The 20803-nt window shown below is 41.2% G+C and overlaps 1 protein-coding gene across 3 annotated transcripts in view; it reads right to left on the bottom strand.

The window, feature by feature from the left end:
* Positions 1-10597: 10597 nt before the first annotated feature.
* PRDM1 (PR/SET domain 1) overlaps positions 10598-20803 on the bottom strand; it is a 116843-nt gene continuing 106637 nt past the window's right edge. For all 3 annotated transcript variants that reach the window (XM_073336907.1, XM_073336905.1, XM_073336904.1), the window contains 3 exons: positions 14468-15573; positions 13941-14069; positions 10598-13659 (listed from right to left, as the gene is read on the bottom strand). In XM_073336907.1, the coding sequence (XP_073193008.1) occupies positions 13084-13659; positions 13941-14069; positions 14468-15573 (1811 nt within the window). In that variant the 3' untranslated portion in view covers positions 10598-13083. The remainder of the gene's footprint in view (positions 13660-13940; positions 14070-14467; positions 15574-20803) is intronic.

Genomic DNA, 20803 nt, shown 5'->3' with positions numbered 1-20803 from the left:
GAGGTTTCCTGTGGGGAAGTAAAGTAGAACTGAAATGTCATTGTTGGAGACAGAAGGATCTTTCAGATCCTGAACGGAGAAATTGGAAGGAAAACCTTTAAATATTGGTAAGTGTAAGTTATAATTTCTGATCCCCTGGGTGGAGAGAAGGGGAGGGGCGGCGGGAAGAGAAACAGTTTGGTTGTTACTTGGGTCACTTTTATGTTTAAAGAGAGTTGTATCTGTTTTGCAGTGTCAATAGGCAGGGTACGTTATAAAGTCATGCTATTTGTGTTCTGAAGTGATAAGACAAGTGCAAAATGCCCCCACATCTTTCTGAAAGAGAATCAAATTGAAACTTACCAGTAAAGTAGAAAATACATAACACCCACAGCTACAGACGTGCACTAATTGTTGCAATATAGGTTAGATGAGGAGCCTCATTCTGCAGCTCTTGGGTCCCATGAACAAAAAGATTTCTCTAAATGACTTGAAGCTCATGCGCTTTTTCCCTCTCGAACACTCAACTAATTTTTAACAGCTTAGTTAAAAGACGAATTTTCACTTTTCATGTATCTGTGCCCCTTTCACACCTGGTTACAGTTTCCACAGAATGTTTAACTTTTTTTTTTATCATCAGATGCAAATAAAGTGAAAAACACCACCATCATTAGGAAGCCTCCTGCCTTAAGTGACTTCCCCAAACGTACCCAGAACACAATGAACAGAAATCTTACTTTTTACTAAAGGTCCATCTCTATTAATGATTATTAATTGTAGTATGGTTGGGGCCTCAAGGCCCCAACTGAGATAGGGGCCCCTTTGTGCTAGTCCCTGTGAACACACAGAGTGAGACAGAGCATCTGTCCCAAAGAGCATATAGTCTAAATTCACAAGACAGGCAAAGGGTGGGAGACAACAAGTATTATCCCTATTTTAAAGCTGGGGAATCGAGGCACAGAATGCTTTGCTGACTTGCTTAAAGTCATACAGAAAGTCTGTGGTAAAGTTGGGAACTGAACCCAGCTCTCTAGAGTCCGGTGCTCAGCCTTAACCACCACCTTCTCATTGCTAAGAAACTGCTTGCTGTTAGTCCCTTGAATGCTCATTTAAGCAAGGTTTCGGTATACTTAAATACATCATCATATCTGGCAAATGCACTGCATGCTGCAAAGATTAAAGGCATAACCTTTCCTAGCTAAATTTTGTGCTCTATTTCTAAACTCTGTGTCCCATTGCTACAACTAATTCCCAGCCCTGTAGCCACTAATGGATTGGAATGCTATAAGGAATCTCACTCAGTACTTGGATGAGGAAATTAAGCAAGGCTATTCACAATTAATGGAAAAAGACACAGAGCTCTGGGTTCAGGTTCCATAGTGGGATGCCTTTTCTACTCATTGCACAAAAAGGAAGTCATACTGGTTTGGCTTCCTTAGGAATGATTATTTGGTCACACCTAGTTAGGTGGCCTGGAATCCCAACTATCTTCCCAAGTCCAACAAAAGAATGAGGGGAAGAGAGACTGTGCTCCTTGCTTGAGGTCTTCCTGCCTCTGTCCTAGAGGCGAAGACTCCTACCACAAGTGTGAAGTTGCAACACCCAGCTTTCTTGTAAAAAAAAAAATGCCAGTCCAGACAAAATCACCTTGATCCTCAAAACAAAACAGTTTAGGAAAGGAAGTGAAGAAGAATGGTGTATCCAACTGAAATTACAGGCAGGTACTTAGGGAGACAGAATTACAGACACTGGAATTTGGCCAGAACTCCGGGAGTAACAGCTCTACTCCTCAAGCAAGTGCTACAGGACTTGTATAGTTATGATCCCAAGTGGTCAGGAGCTTGATTTGACAGACAGAACCTTCAGCAGCACAGTGACCCAAACACCAACCTAGTGCTTTAATTTAGTGGGCAGTGAAGTACTGTATCTACCAGTGAATACTGCGTGCAGATTGTGGTCGCCCCATCTCAAAAAAGATATATTGGAATTGAAAAAGGTATAGAAAAGGGCAACAAAAATGATTAGGGGTATGGAACAGCTGCCATATGAGGAGAGATTACTAAGAATGGGACTTTTCAGACTGGAAAAAAAGACGACTAAGAGCAGATATGACAGAGGTCTATAAAATCATGACTGGATTGGAGAAAGTAAATAAGGAAGTGTTATTTACTCCTTCTCATAACACAAGAACTAGGGGTCACCAAATGAAATTAATAGGCAGCAGGATTTAAAACAAACAAAAGGAAGTATTTTTTTCATACAATGCACAGTCAACCTGTGGAACTCCTTGCCAGAAGATGTGGTGAAGGCCAAGACTATAACAGGGTTCAAAAAAGAACTAGATAAGTTCATGGAGGATAGGTCCATCAATGGCTATTAGCCAGGATGGGCAGAGATGGTGTCCCTAGCCTCAGTTTTCCAGAAGCTGGAAATGGGCAACAGGGGATGGATCACTTGATGATTACCTATTCTGTTCATTCCCTCTGGGGCACCTGGCATTGGCCACTGTTGGAAGACAGGATACTGGGCTAGATGGACCTTTGGCCTGACCCAGTATGGCCATTCTTATGCTCTTACCAAATTAACACCAAACTTCCTGAAGTACACAGAGTTTCCCATCCAAACACTGACCAGCCCTGACCCTGCTTAAGTTCTGTTAAAAGTCATAGTCCCAAGTGGCATTACTAAGACGATTTACAGAAGCACAGATATACCGGTACAGCTGTTCTGCTGTCAGAGCGCTCATGTAGCCGTGGTATGTCTCCCATCGACATAATAAAACCAGCTCAATGAACAGTGGTACACATGAGCGTTTATGCTGGCAAAACTTATGTCGCTCAGAGGGGTGTGTTTTTCACACCCCTGAGTGACAAAAGTTTTGCCGACGTAAGTGCTAGTGTAGACGTGGCCTTATTCTCTTTGGAGAAATAAACATCCAGAAAGTTTCAATTTTTTTTCCTACTTCCTTTTTAAACTCACCCAACAAAGGTTTATTATATATCAGAAAACCATAGACTAGGGCTTCAACTGTTTTTTCCAATAACTAGATTCCATGATTGCGGAGTCATTTTGCTTTCATGTTATTTTTTAATCCAGTTTATGATTTCCTCATTCCACACTCTTGATAAATACAATTGGAAAAGAACTAATGGTTTTGCCCAATGCACCACAGGAACAATAGCATGTATTACTGAGTCACCCTTATTTTTATTGATGTTTTCTCTCTTATTTTTAAGAGATTTTAATGGTACTGAAAGCAGATAGAGAGCCCTGGAAAATGAAGTCTTCTCCTAATCCAGGGGCAGCAGTAATGCAAGATTCCTACCACATTCCACCTCTAGGTGGTGATGGGGTAGTTTATGTTCTGTGCCACTTAGGTCACTTGCCTCTCTGCTGAGCCCAGGTATAATAATTTGTGGATGGCCTCCCTCGAGCAAAACTGGGAGTGGTCCCCTCCCCATCCTTAGAACACACAAATTCAAGGTGCCCTTTCCTACATTCTGCTCTCTCTCAGTGAAGATAAGTGTTTTCTTTCTTTAATTCGGTCACAGGAAGCCAGGCAGGAGGAGAAGAGCAAGGATCTAGGCTGAAGCTCTACAGCTAAATGGAAAGAGAGAGTTTTAGGAATAATTTTTTCCTTATTATAGGTGGAACAGGCAGCAACACCTATAGTTAAGGATGCTTTCCAGTATAAGACCCCGTTTTCAGTTTAACCAATTGGACTGATATTTTCCATGCTGGGTGTCTGTCTCAGGCTGCATTTTTTATGGAAAATTTCAGCTGAAATAGTTCTGGGAATGAGGTTGTATTTTGCCCATGTTGAAAAATTGACACCCACTTTAATGAGAAGCTCTAGCAACTCTGTGCTATAAAGCAGAGACTTGAAATTTGCCAGGGGATTCTCCTGGTGTCAGGGATGTGCCTTTTTAACATTGCCATGGAAAACTACCCACATTTTGCCAACTTATATGCCTTTGAAAAATCTCAGTTTGTACAAGCTCAGTAGAGACTTGTTAGAGATCAGCAGCTAAATTCTCTGAAGATTCCATTTACGCTGAGCATGCTGCACTGAGGACTTTCACTGTGGTTGCCCCTCCTGATAACCAAGGGCTGTTGTGGCGGAGAGACTGACTCGCCTATGCCCTCAATATTCCCACTCCTCGTGGCCAGGCAGCAAAGAGGAGGTGGAAAAAACAGTCTGATCGGAGTGCAGAGGAGTGAGGAGCAGAGGTGGGCGAGGGAGATGATAGGTGCAGAAGATAGCCGCGCAGGGGATGCGGTAGGGACAGGGTGTGTGGGTAGTATTTCATAGAATGAGGCAGCGGTCCTGTGGAAAATATAGTATGTTATCATTTAAATAAGCCCTACATCATTATCCATATGCACAAGAGGGCTGAATTAAGGTCACACAGGCAACCTTAATAATGGCATTTGTTAACTTCAATACTTGACTTGGCAATCTTATCGTTCTTTTAACACAGTTTCTATTCATGTCATTCTAATAAAAGTACCTTCCTTGTTCAGTGACTGAAGAAAAGTGACTTTCTGATATTGCCTTTATTATTATTATCACCATCATCATCACAGTGATACTTCCTGTCATCTCTCCCCTCTTCAGAATTAAAAATGGGTACATTACATTAAAGGCTGAAAGGAGGGGCACACGTGGGTACCTCTTCATGCCTGCTTACTGTTTTGCCCAGTTCTTTTGTTGTATCGTCTTGCGGGCCGGGCCACCTACTTTCTTTTAAAAGAAAAACTTCTCTGTCCCATATCCCCATCCTTCCAACTTCTAAGTGTGCCTTGGGGAAGAGGAAACAACCCCCAAATGAAAACATCAACTCCCTAGCCTCACCAACCAAGCCAAGATCGCATTATCGAGGCTATGCTCTAATTGCTTGGCATTAGTCCCAGTAGAAGCTCTGTTTTGCTCCATCTCTTGGGCTTCCCTGTGCTTCTCAGTTTCACTTCTCACCTCCCCGCTTCCCAGCTGCAGGTGTTTCTCTGATTTTTCTCACTTGGTTGATGGCTGGAGGGATATTTTCCTTCTCTCTTTCCACACTCCCTGCTGTATGTCTAGCTCTTTTAGAGGTGGGAGGTGCTCAGATGGCCTGCAGAGAAGTAACGTGTAGCTCCTTGCATAAAGGGGGACTGCAGCATTGGGTGGCAGCAGTTGTGCCTAAGAATGGCTTGGCTCCAACTTTGTCTTCTGTCAAAAGCACTAACTAGTAATCCCCTCTAGCCCTAATGTCATTCTCATGGCTCTTGTCGCCCAGCAGCCAATCCAGTTTCTTCCTCCCATTTGGTTGGTAAAGTTAACCGAGGCAGGCACTCAGTGCCTTTTATGAAATCACCAGTTTGAGCCAGCGACCTTCTGAGTAGCAGAAACATGAGGCATGGTTGAGTAGTTAGAACTGTGCTTAGAGTCTGACATCTGGCTTCTATACCATTCTGCCTCTGATTTGCAGTTTAACCATGGGCAAGTCACTTCACCTCTCAGGGCTTCAGTTCCCCATCTGTAAGAATGAGTATAATTACGCTAACCAGCTATGCTAAAGGAACGGCTAACAACATCCAGTATTCAGAGTAACAGCCGTGTTAGTCTGTCTTCGCAAAAAGAATCTGGCCTGTAAAGCAGTACAAAAACGGTGTGTACACCAGGCTAAGGGAAAAGTTCTTCAGAAGAGCATACTGGATGTTCGCAAAAAGAAAAGGAGTACTTGTGGCACCTTAGAGACTAACCAATTTATTTGAGCATGAGCTTTTGTGAGCTACAGCTCACTTCATCGGATGCATACCGTGGAAACTGCAGCAGATATTATATACACACAGAGACCATGAAACAATACCTCCTCCCACCCCACTGTCCTGCTGGTAATAGCTTATCTAAAGTGATCATCAAGTTGGGCCATTTCCAGCACAAATCCAGGTTTTCTCACCCTCTGCCCCCCCCACACAAACTCACTCTCCTGCTGGTGATAGCCCATCCAAAGTGACCACTCTCTTCACAATGTGTATGATAATCAAGGTGGCCATTTCCTGCACAAATCCAGGCTATTACCAGCAGGAGAGTGAGTTTGTGTGTGGGGGGGCGGAGGGTGATAAAACCTGGATTTGTGCTGGAAATGGCCCAACGTGATGATCACTTTAGATAAGCTATTACCAGCAGGAGAGTGGGGTGGGAGGAGGTATTGTTTCATGGTCTTTGCGTATATAATGTCTTCTGCAGTTTCCACGGTATGCATCCGATGAAGTGAGCTGTAGCTCACGAAAGCTCATGCTCAAATAAATTGGTTAGTCTCTAAGGTGCCACAAGTACTCCTTTTCTTTTTGCGAACATCCAGTATGCTCTTCTGAAGAACTTTTCCCTTAGCCTGGTGTACACACAGTTTTTGTACTGCTTTACAGGCCAGGTTCTTTTGAAACAGTTAATACTTTTGTTTAATTCCTAGTTTCTCAATACTCTGGCCCTTATATTTGTCCACACTCTGGTCAAGGGAAATGGCACTTATGTAAAATTGCAGGCAAAATTGTAGCACACAGCTGCACAGTTGCTCCCCTCTTTAAAATGGCTTCAGTTCCTCTTTCAGCTAGCCCCTTCGTAAACCCCACTATGGCTACCAAAAAATGGTTCTCTCCAGCCTCAGTTACTGAGTAGATGAGTGTTTATAGTAATCTCTCTCTTCAGCAGAGAGCATACTTAGGCTGCACTAGGGTCACCAGACGCCCTGATTTTATAGGGGCAGTCCCAATATTCAGGGCTTTTTGTTATATAGGTGCCTATTACCCCCCACCTCCTGTTCTGATTTGTCACTAGGGTTGCCAACTTTATACTCGCACAAAACCGAACACCCTTGCTCTGAGGCCCCACCCCTGCTCACTCTATCCCCCCTCCCTCTGTCGCTCGCTCTCCTCACCCTCACTCATTTTCACCAGGCTGCCTCAGGGTTTTGGGGTGTGGGCTCTGGCTGGGGATGCAGGCTCTGGGGTGGGGCTGGGGATGAGGGGTTTAGGGTGCAGGAGGGGGTTCTGGGCTGGGGCAGGGGTTTGGGGTGAGGGGGGGCAGTGTGAGGGCTCCAGCTGGAGGTGCAGGCTCTGGGGTGGGGTTGGGACTGAGAGGTTTGAGGTGCAGGAGGGTGATCTGAGCTGGGACTGAGGGGTTTGGAAGATGGGAGGGGGATCAGGGCTGGGGCAGGGGGTTGGGGTACAGGAGTGGGGCAGGGGTGCAGGCTCCGGGTAGCGCTTAACTAGGGATGCTCCTGGAAGCAACGGTGTGTCCTTTCTCCAATCCCTATGCAGAGGCACAGCCAGGCGGCTCTGCACACTGTCCCATCTGCAGGCGCCACCCCCGCAGCTCCCATTGGTCATGGTTCCTGGCCAGTGGGAGCTGCGAAGCTGGCACTGGGGGCGGAGCATTGCATGGTACATTGAGCCCCCGACTGCCCCTATGTGTAGGAGCCAGAGAGGGGATATGCTGCTGCTTTTGGGAACTGCGCGGCACAAAGGCAGGCAGGGAACTTGCCTTAGCACCACTGTGCCGCTGGCCTGACTTTTAAAGGCCCGGTCAGCAGTGCTGACCGAAGCCCCCAGGGTCCCTTTTTGATTGGGTGTTCCGGTCAAAAACCAGACACCTGGAAACTCTATTTGTCACGCTTGCTATCTGGTCACCCTAGCCTCCACCCCACAACTGCTACTGTTCTGTTCTGTCATCTACTAGCTTTCAAATCAACCATAGCAACTCACAGCAAAGGATGGTCTAAAGAGAGCAAGTGGTCTCCAGCATGGGGGAGGTGAGGCCAGCTGTGACTTGTTCCTTTTTCCAGTGCACATTTCCTTGTACTTGCCTATATTTATCTTCACCTGTGTTTGGGTTACTCAATTTCCTGGGTATTTAGGACCTTCTAGAGTTCCTCACAGCCTTGACCTACAACCGTGCCATCGCTGTATTTTGCTACTTAGCAATTCACTTCCTCTTGCAAGTTGTAAAATATTGAACCCCACCCCTCCCTTCTTTCCACATTAGGAATTAGCCAATCATTCTTTATATTTTCCCCATCTCCTACTCATTTTAAGAGCCATCACTAGACCTTATCACAGCACAGTTGTATTTCCCTCATTGTCTCTTGTGCCTTATAATTATTTTATTAAAATTCTTCTGTGATTCTAAATAAACTATATCAATGTATTGACCTTGCTCCATGATTATGTGTTTGATTTTAAGCATTCTAGCAAGTTATGGAGACACAATTTACCTGTATAGCTTCCGTTCTGGTTTATCATACGCAGTACTGAGCTGAGTGTTTCATGGCTAAAAATAATTAGATAGTTTTTTTATGTATATAAAACTATTTTCCACTTTAATGCCTCTAAACAACAATCCTGGAATGACCACTGTGCCTGTGGACCCCCTATATCTGCATGGTGGCCCACTTACTTCAAACTAATAACTTACACCTGAAAGGCTTTATAGCCTAATGATAACTCATGGGGTCACTCTTCCCTTTTTCATTTCTCTAGTTCAGCATTGCCAGCAGTAGAGGATTAATTCATTTCTGTCCTAGAGTCTAGCCCTAAACTACAAGTCTCTACAACTCAGTGATGGAAAATACTTTTTAAGGCTTTATTGGATTGATTTTAGATATAGTTTGCTCTTGTGTCAAGCATTATGGAGTTAGGTGCCTAAATCTAACTTAGGCAGCAGTTGAGCAGTGATTTTAAGGATCTCAGACATGCCTAACTGTAGGCCCCGAAGTACCTCGGCATCTACATTTTTGCCATCTGGGTCCCTAAGCACCTAGTTCTTGGTGGCCGGCTATGTGGACAGCTGCCTCAGTCCTGCTTCCAGCAGCTTAGCGCCTGCCTAACTGCTTAGACCCAGCAGCCCCTCCAACTAGGCAGTGCCTCATCTACGCTGTCTGCAGGGCATGAGCTAGTGGGTGTGCTCAGAGCAAGCTTCCCTTGCAACACAGGAGAAGGTGGCTTCTTCCCTTACAGCCTTTAACCTGGTAGGTTGGGTACTTACCTCTGATGTGGGAGACCCTGGTTCAATTCTTCCCTCTGCCTGATGTGGAGCAGGCATTTGAACATGGGTCTCCCCTCTCCCAGGTTGCAAGGCCTATGGTCTTTTGTGGTGTTAGCCCAAGACCAGCTGGCAAAACCACTGGAAAATAGAGTTTTTTCCTCTATAATATTTAAAATTGATTTTCAAATTAAGCCTTTTGTAAGGACTTTAACTGAGAATGTACAGTAAACAAGCATCCCACTTCTTCAGTGGGACTTGTAGGTACTGAGCATCTTGCTAGGAAGCACTAAATACCTTGCAGGATTGGGTCCCTATGAAGCAATAGGAAGGAAAAAGGTCTTACCTGTACAGTTTGCTTCTTACACAGTTAATAACCCCATTTTTTTTTTTTTAAAGCCCACTGTATTTCTGGTCACAATATGCTCTCTTTAATGCCTGCTAACTAGCTTCAGTTTCACCAAAACCAAATGCAACAGCTGCTGACTTCAGGCTAATGAGGCTGCGAGGTATAATATGCATTGTCTTTTTATGTAATGTGGTTTATTAAACATCTTCTAAAGCTTACCAGTGTCCCCAGGACATAACTCTCCCGCACAAAGCAATGCCTTGCCAAGTAATGAACTATGATTTATGGTGGTAACGGTTATCCTACTTTAAAAAAAAAATTACAGCAATTGCTCTGTAGAATAAAAGAGTATAACATGCACCATTTGGCACATTTATGACAACAGTGCTCTGGTTTTCTTAACTCCACAGTTCGCTGTTGGCAATATTTCAAATTCTTGAGACAGATGTTTAAATGAATTTAAAGAGGACAGTGAAATACTTTTAAAACATCATACAGTGTTGAGTGTAAGGAGCATTATTTCTTTAACGTTCAGGTAAGAAAGGACGCCACATGGCCTATTCTGTTTTAGATCTAATAGTGGATGATGTAAGTAGCAAACACGGAATTTACTTTGTGAAGGGTCCCCCTGTTGTTGTTCAGTTTTGGCTGAGCGAGCTCAAACTTTTTCTTAGAATTAGCTCATAAGCACATCTATTTTGTGAGATCCACATTTGTTTTGAATGTAGTTCCTACCATCTTAATACAGGATTAAGTGGTCTCACGCAAACATTGTGATTGTCTCATTGTGGTCCCAGTGGTTACAGTTTCAGGCCAGAAATGATAAGCATTTGGAAAAAAATGTAATATTAAAACCCTGGTCATGTCTCCGAAAGGCAGATATTGTAAAAATGTTTTCATCATAACTTGTGAAATTCTAAAGAAAAGAAAGACGGTGTTATAGGCTAAAAACCAAGAGAGTGATTTAGTTAAGAAAATACTAAACTCAACCCTGGCCTTGTTATATGTTGCATTTGAATTATAGAAAGAAGAACTCACAAAAGGCAGAAGTCAGTATTCTTCACAACATGATAGTTGTCAGTCTGCAATGTGTTTGTGGCCAAGGGTGGGAATGTAGTCTGAAAATCAGTTGCGTGTGCAGACAGTGTAAGACATCGAAGACAAGTGAAGCATTAATAAAGCAATGAACATTTATATTTAATTTACATTTTGACAATTCGCACATAAATAACGGTGTAAACCAGTACGTAAACATAAGATAGTTTGTTGCTCTAGCAAAGTAAAAAGCTTGTTAACTTTGGTCAGAGTCTTTCTTAAAAGAGAAAAAACACTGATTGTTGCTACATTCACATGTAAAAGTTCTAAGGGAAGTGGAAAAAAACAGTAAAGAGTAGTAACAATTCTTAAAGCTGATGCATATATATCTTTGTAAAAGTTGTAACAAATACAAAGAAAGCACTACAGGCAAATAAAAAGAGAAGTGTGTGCCCAGTGACAGTAGTGATACCTTGGTTTGTCCTACAGTTAAGTACTATTTTTGAGAACCATTGCTACATTAAAAGATGTCAGCCGCACAATTTATAGGAATAGAAATGTAATGAACGTATAACTGTAGTCCTTCAAAAGCTGTATTTTCTTAGGTTTGGGGTTTACTTATTAATAGAAGGCATTAGAATGACATTTAAAAATAAAAATCCCCAAACCCCGGCTTTATGAAGTGGTCTATAAAAATCTATAATTTATAAGAAGATAAGTAGATAGAAAGATAGAATGTATACAGTGGTAAAGGGTGTAATAATGCCATTTATTTTTCTGCAAGTTGCAGGTGACCACATAACTCTTAAGGGTCAGAGCAAAATGGGACATTAGGGTCATCCTAAATAATCCACATTACTTTAAATAGTTCATTCCACTCTTCACCATTGTGTATTATATTTATACCATGCATGGTTGAGATTTTGATTTCTTTTGGTTTATTTTCAGGTTTTTTTCAGTTAAGCTTTCTGGTTATTTGGTTATACAAAAAAACCAATCAACCGGCAAAGATATGAGGAGATCCAAAACCCAGTCTTGCAAACACTATGAAGTGTGTAATCCCACTGAATTCTGTGAGACGGCACGTCAGTAAAGTTCTTAATGTGTTTGCAAGATCAAGCCTCAAGTGAGCAACTGTGCATGTGTACTAGCAAGTGATAAATGCCTTAACGCAGCATTCTGATTGGGTTGGGTTCATCAGATGATATGCAAAGTTGGATAACATTTGATCTTCACACTTAGATGAAAAATAGGTTTTATTACATGGTTTGGCTCACAACTTAAGTGGTATAAATATATATCTATATACATATATGGTATAGTGGTATAAATATATCTATAAATATACATGTGTTCTTTGCTACACCTCCAATGCCAACATGATATCTTTGGGCTTAGCAAAACAAAAAGATAAAAGAACGTGCATTCTATCTTTTCTGTGAACATTTGGTTTCTTCTCGAAAGTAGCAAAGCATTAGATAAAACAGCATTTTCTGCACCACTGGACACACGCAATGAGGTAATTGTTGTTCAACAACTTTGCCAATGCCCTTTTCATCTTTAATTAAATTAACCACAAAATGTACAAACACAAATACTGAAGAAACTCTGAATCGTACAGGAAGCCCAAAAAAAAAAAAAAAAAAAAGTGCCAGGAAAGGACTTCATTATCCCCTTCTGCCCAAGGAAACTGGGTGGGGAATAAAAACAAAAAAACCTTATTTCTCAAGGAATCTGACCATCTTCTGATCCCCAGAAGACTCTGGAAATAAAGTCTCAGCCAAATACTCCTTGTAGGCAGCACATTTGGGATATCTATACGTTTGACTTTTAAGCTGTTTTTGCAAAAAGTTTAATCGTCATTTTTAGAAACAGCCACTTTTTCACATTCATGCATTGCTTTGGGTTACAAAGTTGCAGAATGTAATGTGTCTACTATCATTTTCTAAAAGCCTGCCTGTTGTATTATTTATGTGAGGCTGGGTATTTGTTATTCCACATCTGTTATGGGTAGTGCTGCAGATAGAAAAATCTCTTTACAACTCACAGATAGGCAGGTATGGTATTCTTTTCCCTGTTTACTGCTAGTCACTTTTTTTTTTTTTCAGAGGGTGGGGGGAGAGGGGAAATGATTTTGCACATCTACCTGCTCCATGAAAGTACACAGCACTTTTCAAACCATTCAACATGTCAAATACCCACCTTTGGCAATACAAAAACCTCATTTTCAAAAACGCTGGTACATAGACACATTTACTGAAGTAATGTTTCCTCCCCCAATCTTAGGTTTTTAAAATAGATGTGCACAGAAAAAAAAATTATCTACAAAGAATGGCCACAAGATAAAAATATAAAGATTTATATTCAAAATTACAACGAATTTTCTGGTCATTGTAAACGTTTGCTAATTATTGCTTTTAGAATGGTAAATTGCATAATAAATTATGAAGTACTGTCATTGAAAAGGTAATTATGGATTGGTGATTGTTTTTTAGTAAGTGGGGAGGCAATACATAGTCCTTGCCTCTTTTCATGCCCTGAGAATACAGTAACTTTGGAGTTCCTTCTTTCAACTGGAGGACGAGGGAAACTACTGTAAGCCAAGATTGCTTTGCAGCATAGAAACTATGTACAATTGCTACAGGCACCCTGACTTGCCAAGTCATAAATAAAAATCACTTCTTTGGGGGGAAAAAAAGTCTTAAGGGTCCATTGGTTCAACTGTTTCTTGCTTGACCTTTATAGGTAACAGAGGTAGTGGATGACCATGAGGCAACTTCATAATTGACATGTCTGAAGATTCGTAAAGGTTACATCCTGAGGAGATAAGTCCATTTCCCATGTTCCTCTGCAAAGATACTTTAAGACTAGCTCCTTCTAGCTCTCTTCTGAGCATGGTCAGTATTTCTTTTTCGACAATGGATGCCATATCGATATTGTCCTCCACATCTTCCAGCCTGTCAGCACTGTCACTGATGTCGAACTTCTCAATCTCTTCATTAATACGATTCAGGTCCTCCATTGAGAGGCCAGAGGCAGGGGCTACAGGGCAGTTGCCTTTCAGATGGACTTTGAGGCTGCAGAGGTGAATATAGCTCTTGTGGCAGTGGACACACTTGTGTGGCCGTTCCCTGGTATGGAGACGCTTGTGCAACTTCAGGTGCACAAACTGGGTGAATTTAGCAGGGCACAGCTTGCACTGATAAGGCTTTTCTCCAGAGTGGAGTCGCAGATGGGTCTTTAGATTGCTAGTGCTGCTGAATCGTTTATGGCAAACCTAATTTTGGAGGCAACAGGAAAAACAAAACAAAAAAAAACAGTGAGTGAGTGGGAGGGTTGTTTTTGTTTGTTTGTAATTGCAGATAAATAGGAAAGCCTGGTGTGTTGAAAAAGCCTCTTGCCATCACTGCATCTTTAGACTTTCACATTTAAAACAAACACCCCCAAATTGACTTTTTAATCTTGCTGAGTAGCATTTGGCCTACAGCTTGTCTGACAGATGCTGTAGCAGGCAAAAAGTGAAGCTGATGATCTCGCAGTGCATGGAACACTACATACCTGACACTCATGAGGCTTTTCTCCTGTGTGTACCAGATAGTGCTTCTGGAGATGAGCCAGCTGAGTGAACCCTTTATTGCAAGTCTGACATTTGAACGGTCTCTCTCCACTATGTACTCTGAGGTGGACCTAATGAGAAACAAAATATTTACTATAGTTTCTAGTAATTACAAAGATAGTACTTTAAAAACAAAAACCCGCAAACATTTGCAAAGTTACTAGAGACATCCCACAGGCAGAACACATTGCATGGAAATCCTCAAGTTACTTTTTTTAGGCCACTCCAACATTAAAAAAAAATACATTTAAAAAAAAATTAAACCACCACGTTTACTACCATGATAGCATGGTGATAAGTATAGTATGAAACCTAGATGAATTGGTTGTCTCTTAAAAGAAAGAAAGCATGGGTGCTAGGTAAGTTACAGAAAAAAAATATAAGCCTTCCAACCATGATGGAAACTTAATATATTTTGTTAAAGATGGGAATGTTTTCCTTATAATTAGGCTATCTCCTTAATGCCTACCTTCAGATTGGAGAGCTGGCCAAAGGTCTTGGAGCAAACATTGCATTCATACTTGATCTTCCCATTCTGCTTCTTCAGTGGATATGGAAGGGTTTTGTAACCAGTCACATTCCTCTTACTTTTAATGAGATTCATGGCTTCTTCACTGGTGGCAGCCAATACTGCTGAGGTAGGTTTAGGTTGCATTATGTGTTCTGAAGTGGCTGCTGTGCCAGCTGTGGGGGACCCACTGGTGGGGCTGCATGATTTGTCTTTCATGCTGGCAGCAGCACCTGTGATGGAAAAGGCACTGTTAGGTGCTGGTATGAGAAAGTCTCTTGGATGATCGGGTTGTAGCAATCTACGGCCTCCTTCAGGTGGCAATGAACTTGGAAGAGGAGCTGGGTTCAGCATGTGATGGGAAAGGCTTCCTCCACTGAGTAGGTTGCTATAGAGAGGATACATCCCTGGGAACAGATTGAAATTGTTGATGCCATTGATATTGTTCAAACCACTCAGGTTATTACAGCTCATACTGTACGGAGGTAACAGGAATTTTGGATAGTGGGAATTATAAGAGGATAAAAAGGCTGGTGAGAGATGGCTAGGGGGTGCATATCCGGGGTAAGACCCCAATCCTTCTGAGCCATAGGGTCCATTCAAGTATGGGTAAGATTCTCTGTGTTCTTGAGAAGTAGGTGCCAGAGGTGAAACTGTAACCCCTGGACTGCTGTGAGGGCTTGAGCTTTTTAAGCTTTGGTCTGGGCTGCTCCTTGCTGAAGGACTTGGTGTGGTAGAAGACTGGATGGGTGAGTGAGTAATGTAACTAGGTCTTTCCATCCCATAAAGTAGGGAAGTTTTCAAATAATCTTCTGGAATGTGAGGTCGGATTGGATAGACAACACGAGGAAAGAAAGACCTTTCCGGGCTACAGTTTTTTCTCAAGTCATCCAAGTGTTTTTCTGGAGTAACTGGTGAAATGTTAGTCTGGAATAAGTCCTTTCCTTTTGAATGGTTGGGTTCAGTTTTCAGGATTTCTTTCACACTGTGCTCTCTCTTTGGGATACTTTTCTGATAAAGCTCATTTTTATCAGTGCTTTGCTGCTTTGGATTAACGTGGCTTTGTGCTGAAAGACAAAGACAAGGCAATGATTATTTAACAAGTCAATATGAAACAACATTCCTCATTTTTAAGTACAATCTACCTCTACAAGCTTAACAAGAAGGTCAAGAAGAACAGGTGACTCTTGTCAGGTACAATCTTTTAACTCATCCAAAAAAGTTAGCTTCTGTGCAAAGGAGGACTACTTTGGGATGTAAAGAGTTAACAAAAAGCAAGTCAGATATACACCGTTAATATAAGGGATATCAGCAAGTATACACAGAGCTAGAGCAGTCTGATGATGATTCGTTCTGAGAGTGGCAGTCGTCTATGTTCAAACTGATTTATCCCACCTCCCCAGGAATTTGAGTAGATCCGCTATAAATTCCCTACATACAATAGATTTCTAATAACTGGGATAAACAAGTATTTGTTAATAATATAGGTTTAACAGAAAGCCTCTGGAGAGTTTGAGCTCTCAGAAACGCTTTTCCTTGGAATAGCAAGGCATGGCAAATCAACCTTTGCCAAACCACAACAGGCACTTCACCAGCCAGTTCAATTACTTACAGTACTAAAAAATATGGGACTGGCTACGATGAAAGCCTTCTTCAGAAAGAAGGTATTCTACATCAGTAAACAGACCATTAGTCATTCAATATAATGCCTAGTAACATCTACAACAAAGCAGGCTATTTACTGCAGATTTTCTATGGCTTTCGGTGTGTGCAAAACTCCTTTACTTCCAGCTGTACTTTATAAAGACTTCACCAAATTAGAGCAAAGGAAAGCAAGATTCATGGCTCCAGCCTAAGTCAATTTTTTCCCCTACAGAAATCTACATTTTGAAACAAAATACTTGCTAGTGTCCATTTAAATTTGTTCAGAATAGCCATTTTAGATTATCTGTCAGAAACTCTTTATACTTGTCCAGACATATGTGATATAAAAATTACCACAAGAGGTATCTTTAGTAGAAAGAATTTTGCTTTAGCTAATCTCCTAAAGTTAGTAGTTATATAACCATACAGTGATTGTTTGTAAGATGTTTTATTACAGGATAAACCACAAGAGAAGCTTTATACAATCATGACTAGGGATACTAGGTACTATAGTAATACAAATAATGATGATGATATATTCACAACTGTTTGTATCTACGTTTTTGCATATCCAATGGTAAATTGCTATCAATTGACACGAGGAAGCAGTGCTATTTGATAGTATTGCAGAGTTTCTACTTATTGACTTTTTTTCTTAACTGAGCTGGTCAGTAAAAAACTTCTACTTATTTTTGGTGGATCAACTAAAATCACTAGGCAATATACTAAGAGCCAGTAAGCACTGTCCCTTTTGTCATAGGTTTGTTGTCTGAACACTGAGAATCATTCAGTGAATCTATGATTTGCAGTATTACACTGAGGCAAAAAATGATCCTTTACTTAAAAATACTGGGGTTAAAAAGAGGACCTTTCAAAGTCTTATTCCACTTAGAACAATTAATTCTCAAAGTCAAATCTTCATCAAGTGGCAAGTGACTAGCATCAGGAATAGATATGGGGTTTTCAATGACAATTCCAAAAACATGAGCAGCTTTTATACCTTAAAAATTTATTGAAAGTATAGAGATGTCCATATGCTTAAGCATCAAATGCTTTAAATTGGAATACTATCTAGAAAGCACAAACAGAAGTACAGAGAGTACTTTATGATCAATCAACTTCCCAATTGCCTTTCTAGATACCAGTATAATTATTCAAGTCCTCACATCTTCCTTAATAACTACTACTAATAATATAATAAACAAGGAACTCTCAACACTTCACTCTTTAAAGGTGTACCTTGCAGTTGTGTGAGAGTTAGTGGATCTTCAATAAGGCCTCCATTTTTTAATTTTATTTAGGGTCTCATCTATTATGTGAGGACTTTTAACAGCCCAGGCCACTTTTCATAACAGCATGAATTTTCCGTTTTCTCCTTGGCCAACATTTCTGGGAAATGTCTCAGGCAACAAAGAGCCTGGCTTATCCCTGTAAAATATCACCCATCCTATTAAAATAGGAAAGAGAAAATAATGACCTGGAGACAGCTTTATTTATTTATTTTTAAAGTCACAAAATCTGTTTTACTTGAAATGTCTGTCTTTGTGAACTAGTAATCAATTATATATAATTTTAAGTCTTAATATCAATATATTAGTTTGCTGGGTTCAAGAGCTCCCATGTTTCCCTAGTGGAGTTCTAGGAGAATGTTATCTCTGTCTTATTATCAGTTGCTCCTTGCTGAGCCAGCAGCACAGAGCAAACATTCAGAGTGACACTATCAGAAAAGATACTGATCAGGGGTTATTGAAAGCCGGTAGAGGAGAAGGGCTTGTGAAGCCACTAGACAAAAAATAAATATCAGCTTATCAGGCCCATATCAGTAAGGCCTGTCAAGCAGGAAGTTCAAATTGCCACTTCTGTTTTTTGAAGAAAAAAGGTAGAGGGAGAAGAAGGGACAGCTCTGCTGAAAAAATGACATAGGAATCCAGACTGTCTCAGCTGAAGGAATGAATTTTCCTGTGTGATGAGATTAAACAATTAGGGTGTGGAAGGTACGTTTGTTACGTGTAGGAGTGAGCTACAAGAAAGATTATTCAGGGAATGTAATTTTCTTTGCACAATAGTCCAACATTGCCACTTGACAGACTGAACTTAATTGCCATTTTCCTTCAGGGATCTCAATAATACTTTCCCTCCTACTAATTTCAGTGTGTAGACAGGAGCCTCAACTATTTAAGGAGTATTTTTAAGTATAATCATGCCAGACTTCTTGAATTTGCATGTTATCTTTCTCTCATAAATCCTTATTTGCCTTTTCTCCTTGTATATGCTAATCTCACCTGAGCACACCACTGCAGTGGGAGATATCTGACAGATGAAACTCTGAAACCATAAATAAGTACATCAGTATAGTTCAGGGATTGGAAAACTCTGGCAAGTGGGTAAGCCCCCGGCAGGCCGGGCGGTTTGTTTACCAGCCGTGTCCACAGGTTCAGCTGATCGTGGCTCCCACTGGCCGCGGTTCACTGCTGCAGGCCAATTGGGGCTTTGGGAAGCGGCGCGGGCCGAAGGATGTGCTGGGCGCGGCTTCCTGAAGCCCCCATTGGCCTGGAGTGGCGAAACGCGGCCAGTAGGAGCTGCAATCAGCTGAACCTGCGGACGCGGCAGTTAAACAATCTGGCCCAGACTGCCAGGGGGCTTACCCTGGCGGTCCGCGGGCCAAAGGTTGTTGATCCCTGGTATAGTGTCAAACTAGTGTAATGTGGGGAACTACATAAGAACGGCCATACAGGATCAGACTAATGGTCCATCTAGCCCAGTGTCCTGTCTTCAGACAGTGGCCAATGCCAGGTGCTTCAGAGGGAATTAACAAAACAGCCCCGCAACCTGAAGCAAATACTCACCAACAACCACATACCACACAACAGAACCACTAACCCAGGAACTTACGGCTGTTCCTCTGAAACCAGTAATAGTCAAGTGATCCATCCCCTGTCACTCATTTCCAGCTTCTGGCAAATTGAGGCTAAGGACACTTCAGAGCATGGCTGTGCATCTCTGCCCTTCCTGGCTAATAGCCATTGATGGACCTATTCTCCATGAATTTATCTAGTTCTTTTTTGAACCCTGTTATAGTCTGGGCCTTCACAACATCCTCTGGCAAGGAATTCCACAGGTTACTGTGCATTGTGTGAAGAAATATTTCCTTTTGTTTGTTTTAAACCTGCTGCCTATTAATTTCATTTGGTGACCCCTAGTACTTGTGTTATGAGAAGGAGTAAATAACACTTCCTTATTTACTTTCTCCACACCAGTCATGATTTTATAGACCTCTATCATATCCCCCTTAGTCGTCTCTTTTCCAAGATGAAAAGTCTTAGTCTTATTTATCTCTCCTCATATGGCAGCCGTTCCATACCCCTAATAATTTTTGTTGCCCTTTTCTGTACCTTTTCCAATGCCAATATATCTTTGAGATAGGGTGACCAGATCTGCATGCAGTATTCAAGATGTGGGTGTACCATGGATTTATATAGAGGCAATATGATATTTTCTGTCTTATTATCTATCCCTTTCTTAATGATTCCCAACATTCTGTTTGCTATTTGACTGCTGCTGCGCATTGAGTGGATGTTTTCAGAGAACTATCCACAATGACTCCAAGACCTTTTTCTTGAGAGGCAACAGCTAATTTAAACTTTATAATTTTATATGTATAGTTGGGATATGTTTTCCAAAGTGCATTACTTTGCATTTATCAACACTGAATTTCATCGGCTATTTTGTTGTTCCATCGCACAGTTTTATGAGATCTTTGTTACTCTTCGCAGTCTGCTTTGGTTTTAAGTATTTTGAGTAGTTTTCTATCATCTGAAAATTTTGCCACCTCACTATTTATCCCTTTTTTGCAGATCATTTGTGAATATGTTGAACAGTACAGACCCTTGAGAGACACCACTATTTACCTCTCTCCATTCTGAAAACTGACCATTTATTCTTACCCTTTGTTTCCTATCTTTTAACCAGTTACTGATCCATGTGGACCTTCCCTCTTATCCCATGACTGCTTACTTTGCTTAAGAGCCATTGGTGAGGGACCTTGTCAAAGGCTTTCTGAAAGTTTAAGTATCCACTGGATTATACTTTTCCACATGCTAGTTGGCCCCCTCAAAGAATTCTAATAGATTGATGAGGCATGGTTTTCCTTTACAAAAACCATGCTGACTCTTCCCCAATGAATTGTGTTCATCTATGTATCAGATAATTCTGTTCTATACTACACTTTCAAGCAATTTTTCCTGATACTGAAGTTAGGTTCACCAGCCTGTAATTTCTGAGATCACTTCTGGAATTTTTTTTTTTTAAATTGTCATCATACTAGCTATCCTCTAGTCGTCTGGTACAGAAGCTGATGTAAATGATTTGATTATATTCCATAGTTAATAGCTCTATAATTTCACATTTGAGTTCCTTCGAACTCTTGGGTAAGTACCATCTGTTCCTGGTGACTTATTACTATTTAACTTATCAGTTTGTTCCAAAACCACCTCTAATGCACCTCAATTTGGGACAGTTCCAGAGATTTGTCACCTTAAAAAAAAAAAAAAAAAAAAAAAAAAAAAAGGCTCAGGTTTGGGAATCTCCCTCACATCCTCAGCTATGAAGACTGATGCAAAGAATTTATTTAGTTTCTCCGCAATGGCCTTATCG

Source organism: Lepidochelys kempii, chromosome 3, assembly GCF_965140265.1.
Source record: "Lepidochelys kempii isolate rLepKem1 chromosome 3, rLepKem1.hap2, whole genome shotgun sequence".
Lineage (NCBI taxonomy): Eukaryota > Metazoa > Chordata > Testudines > Cheloniidae > Lepidochelys > Lepidochelys kempii.
Note: the sequence above shows the minus strand (reverse complement) of the source record. Positions and strands in the feature narration are given on the sequence as shown.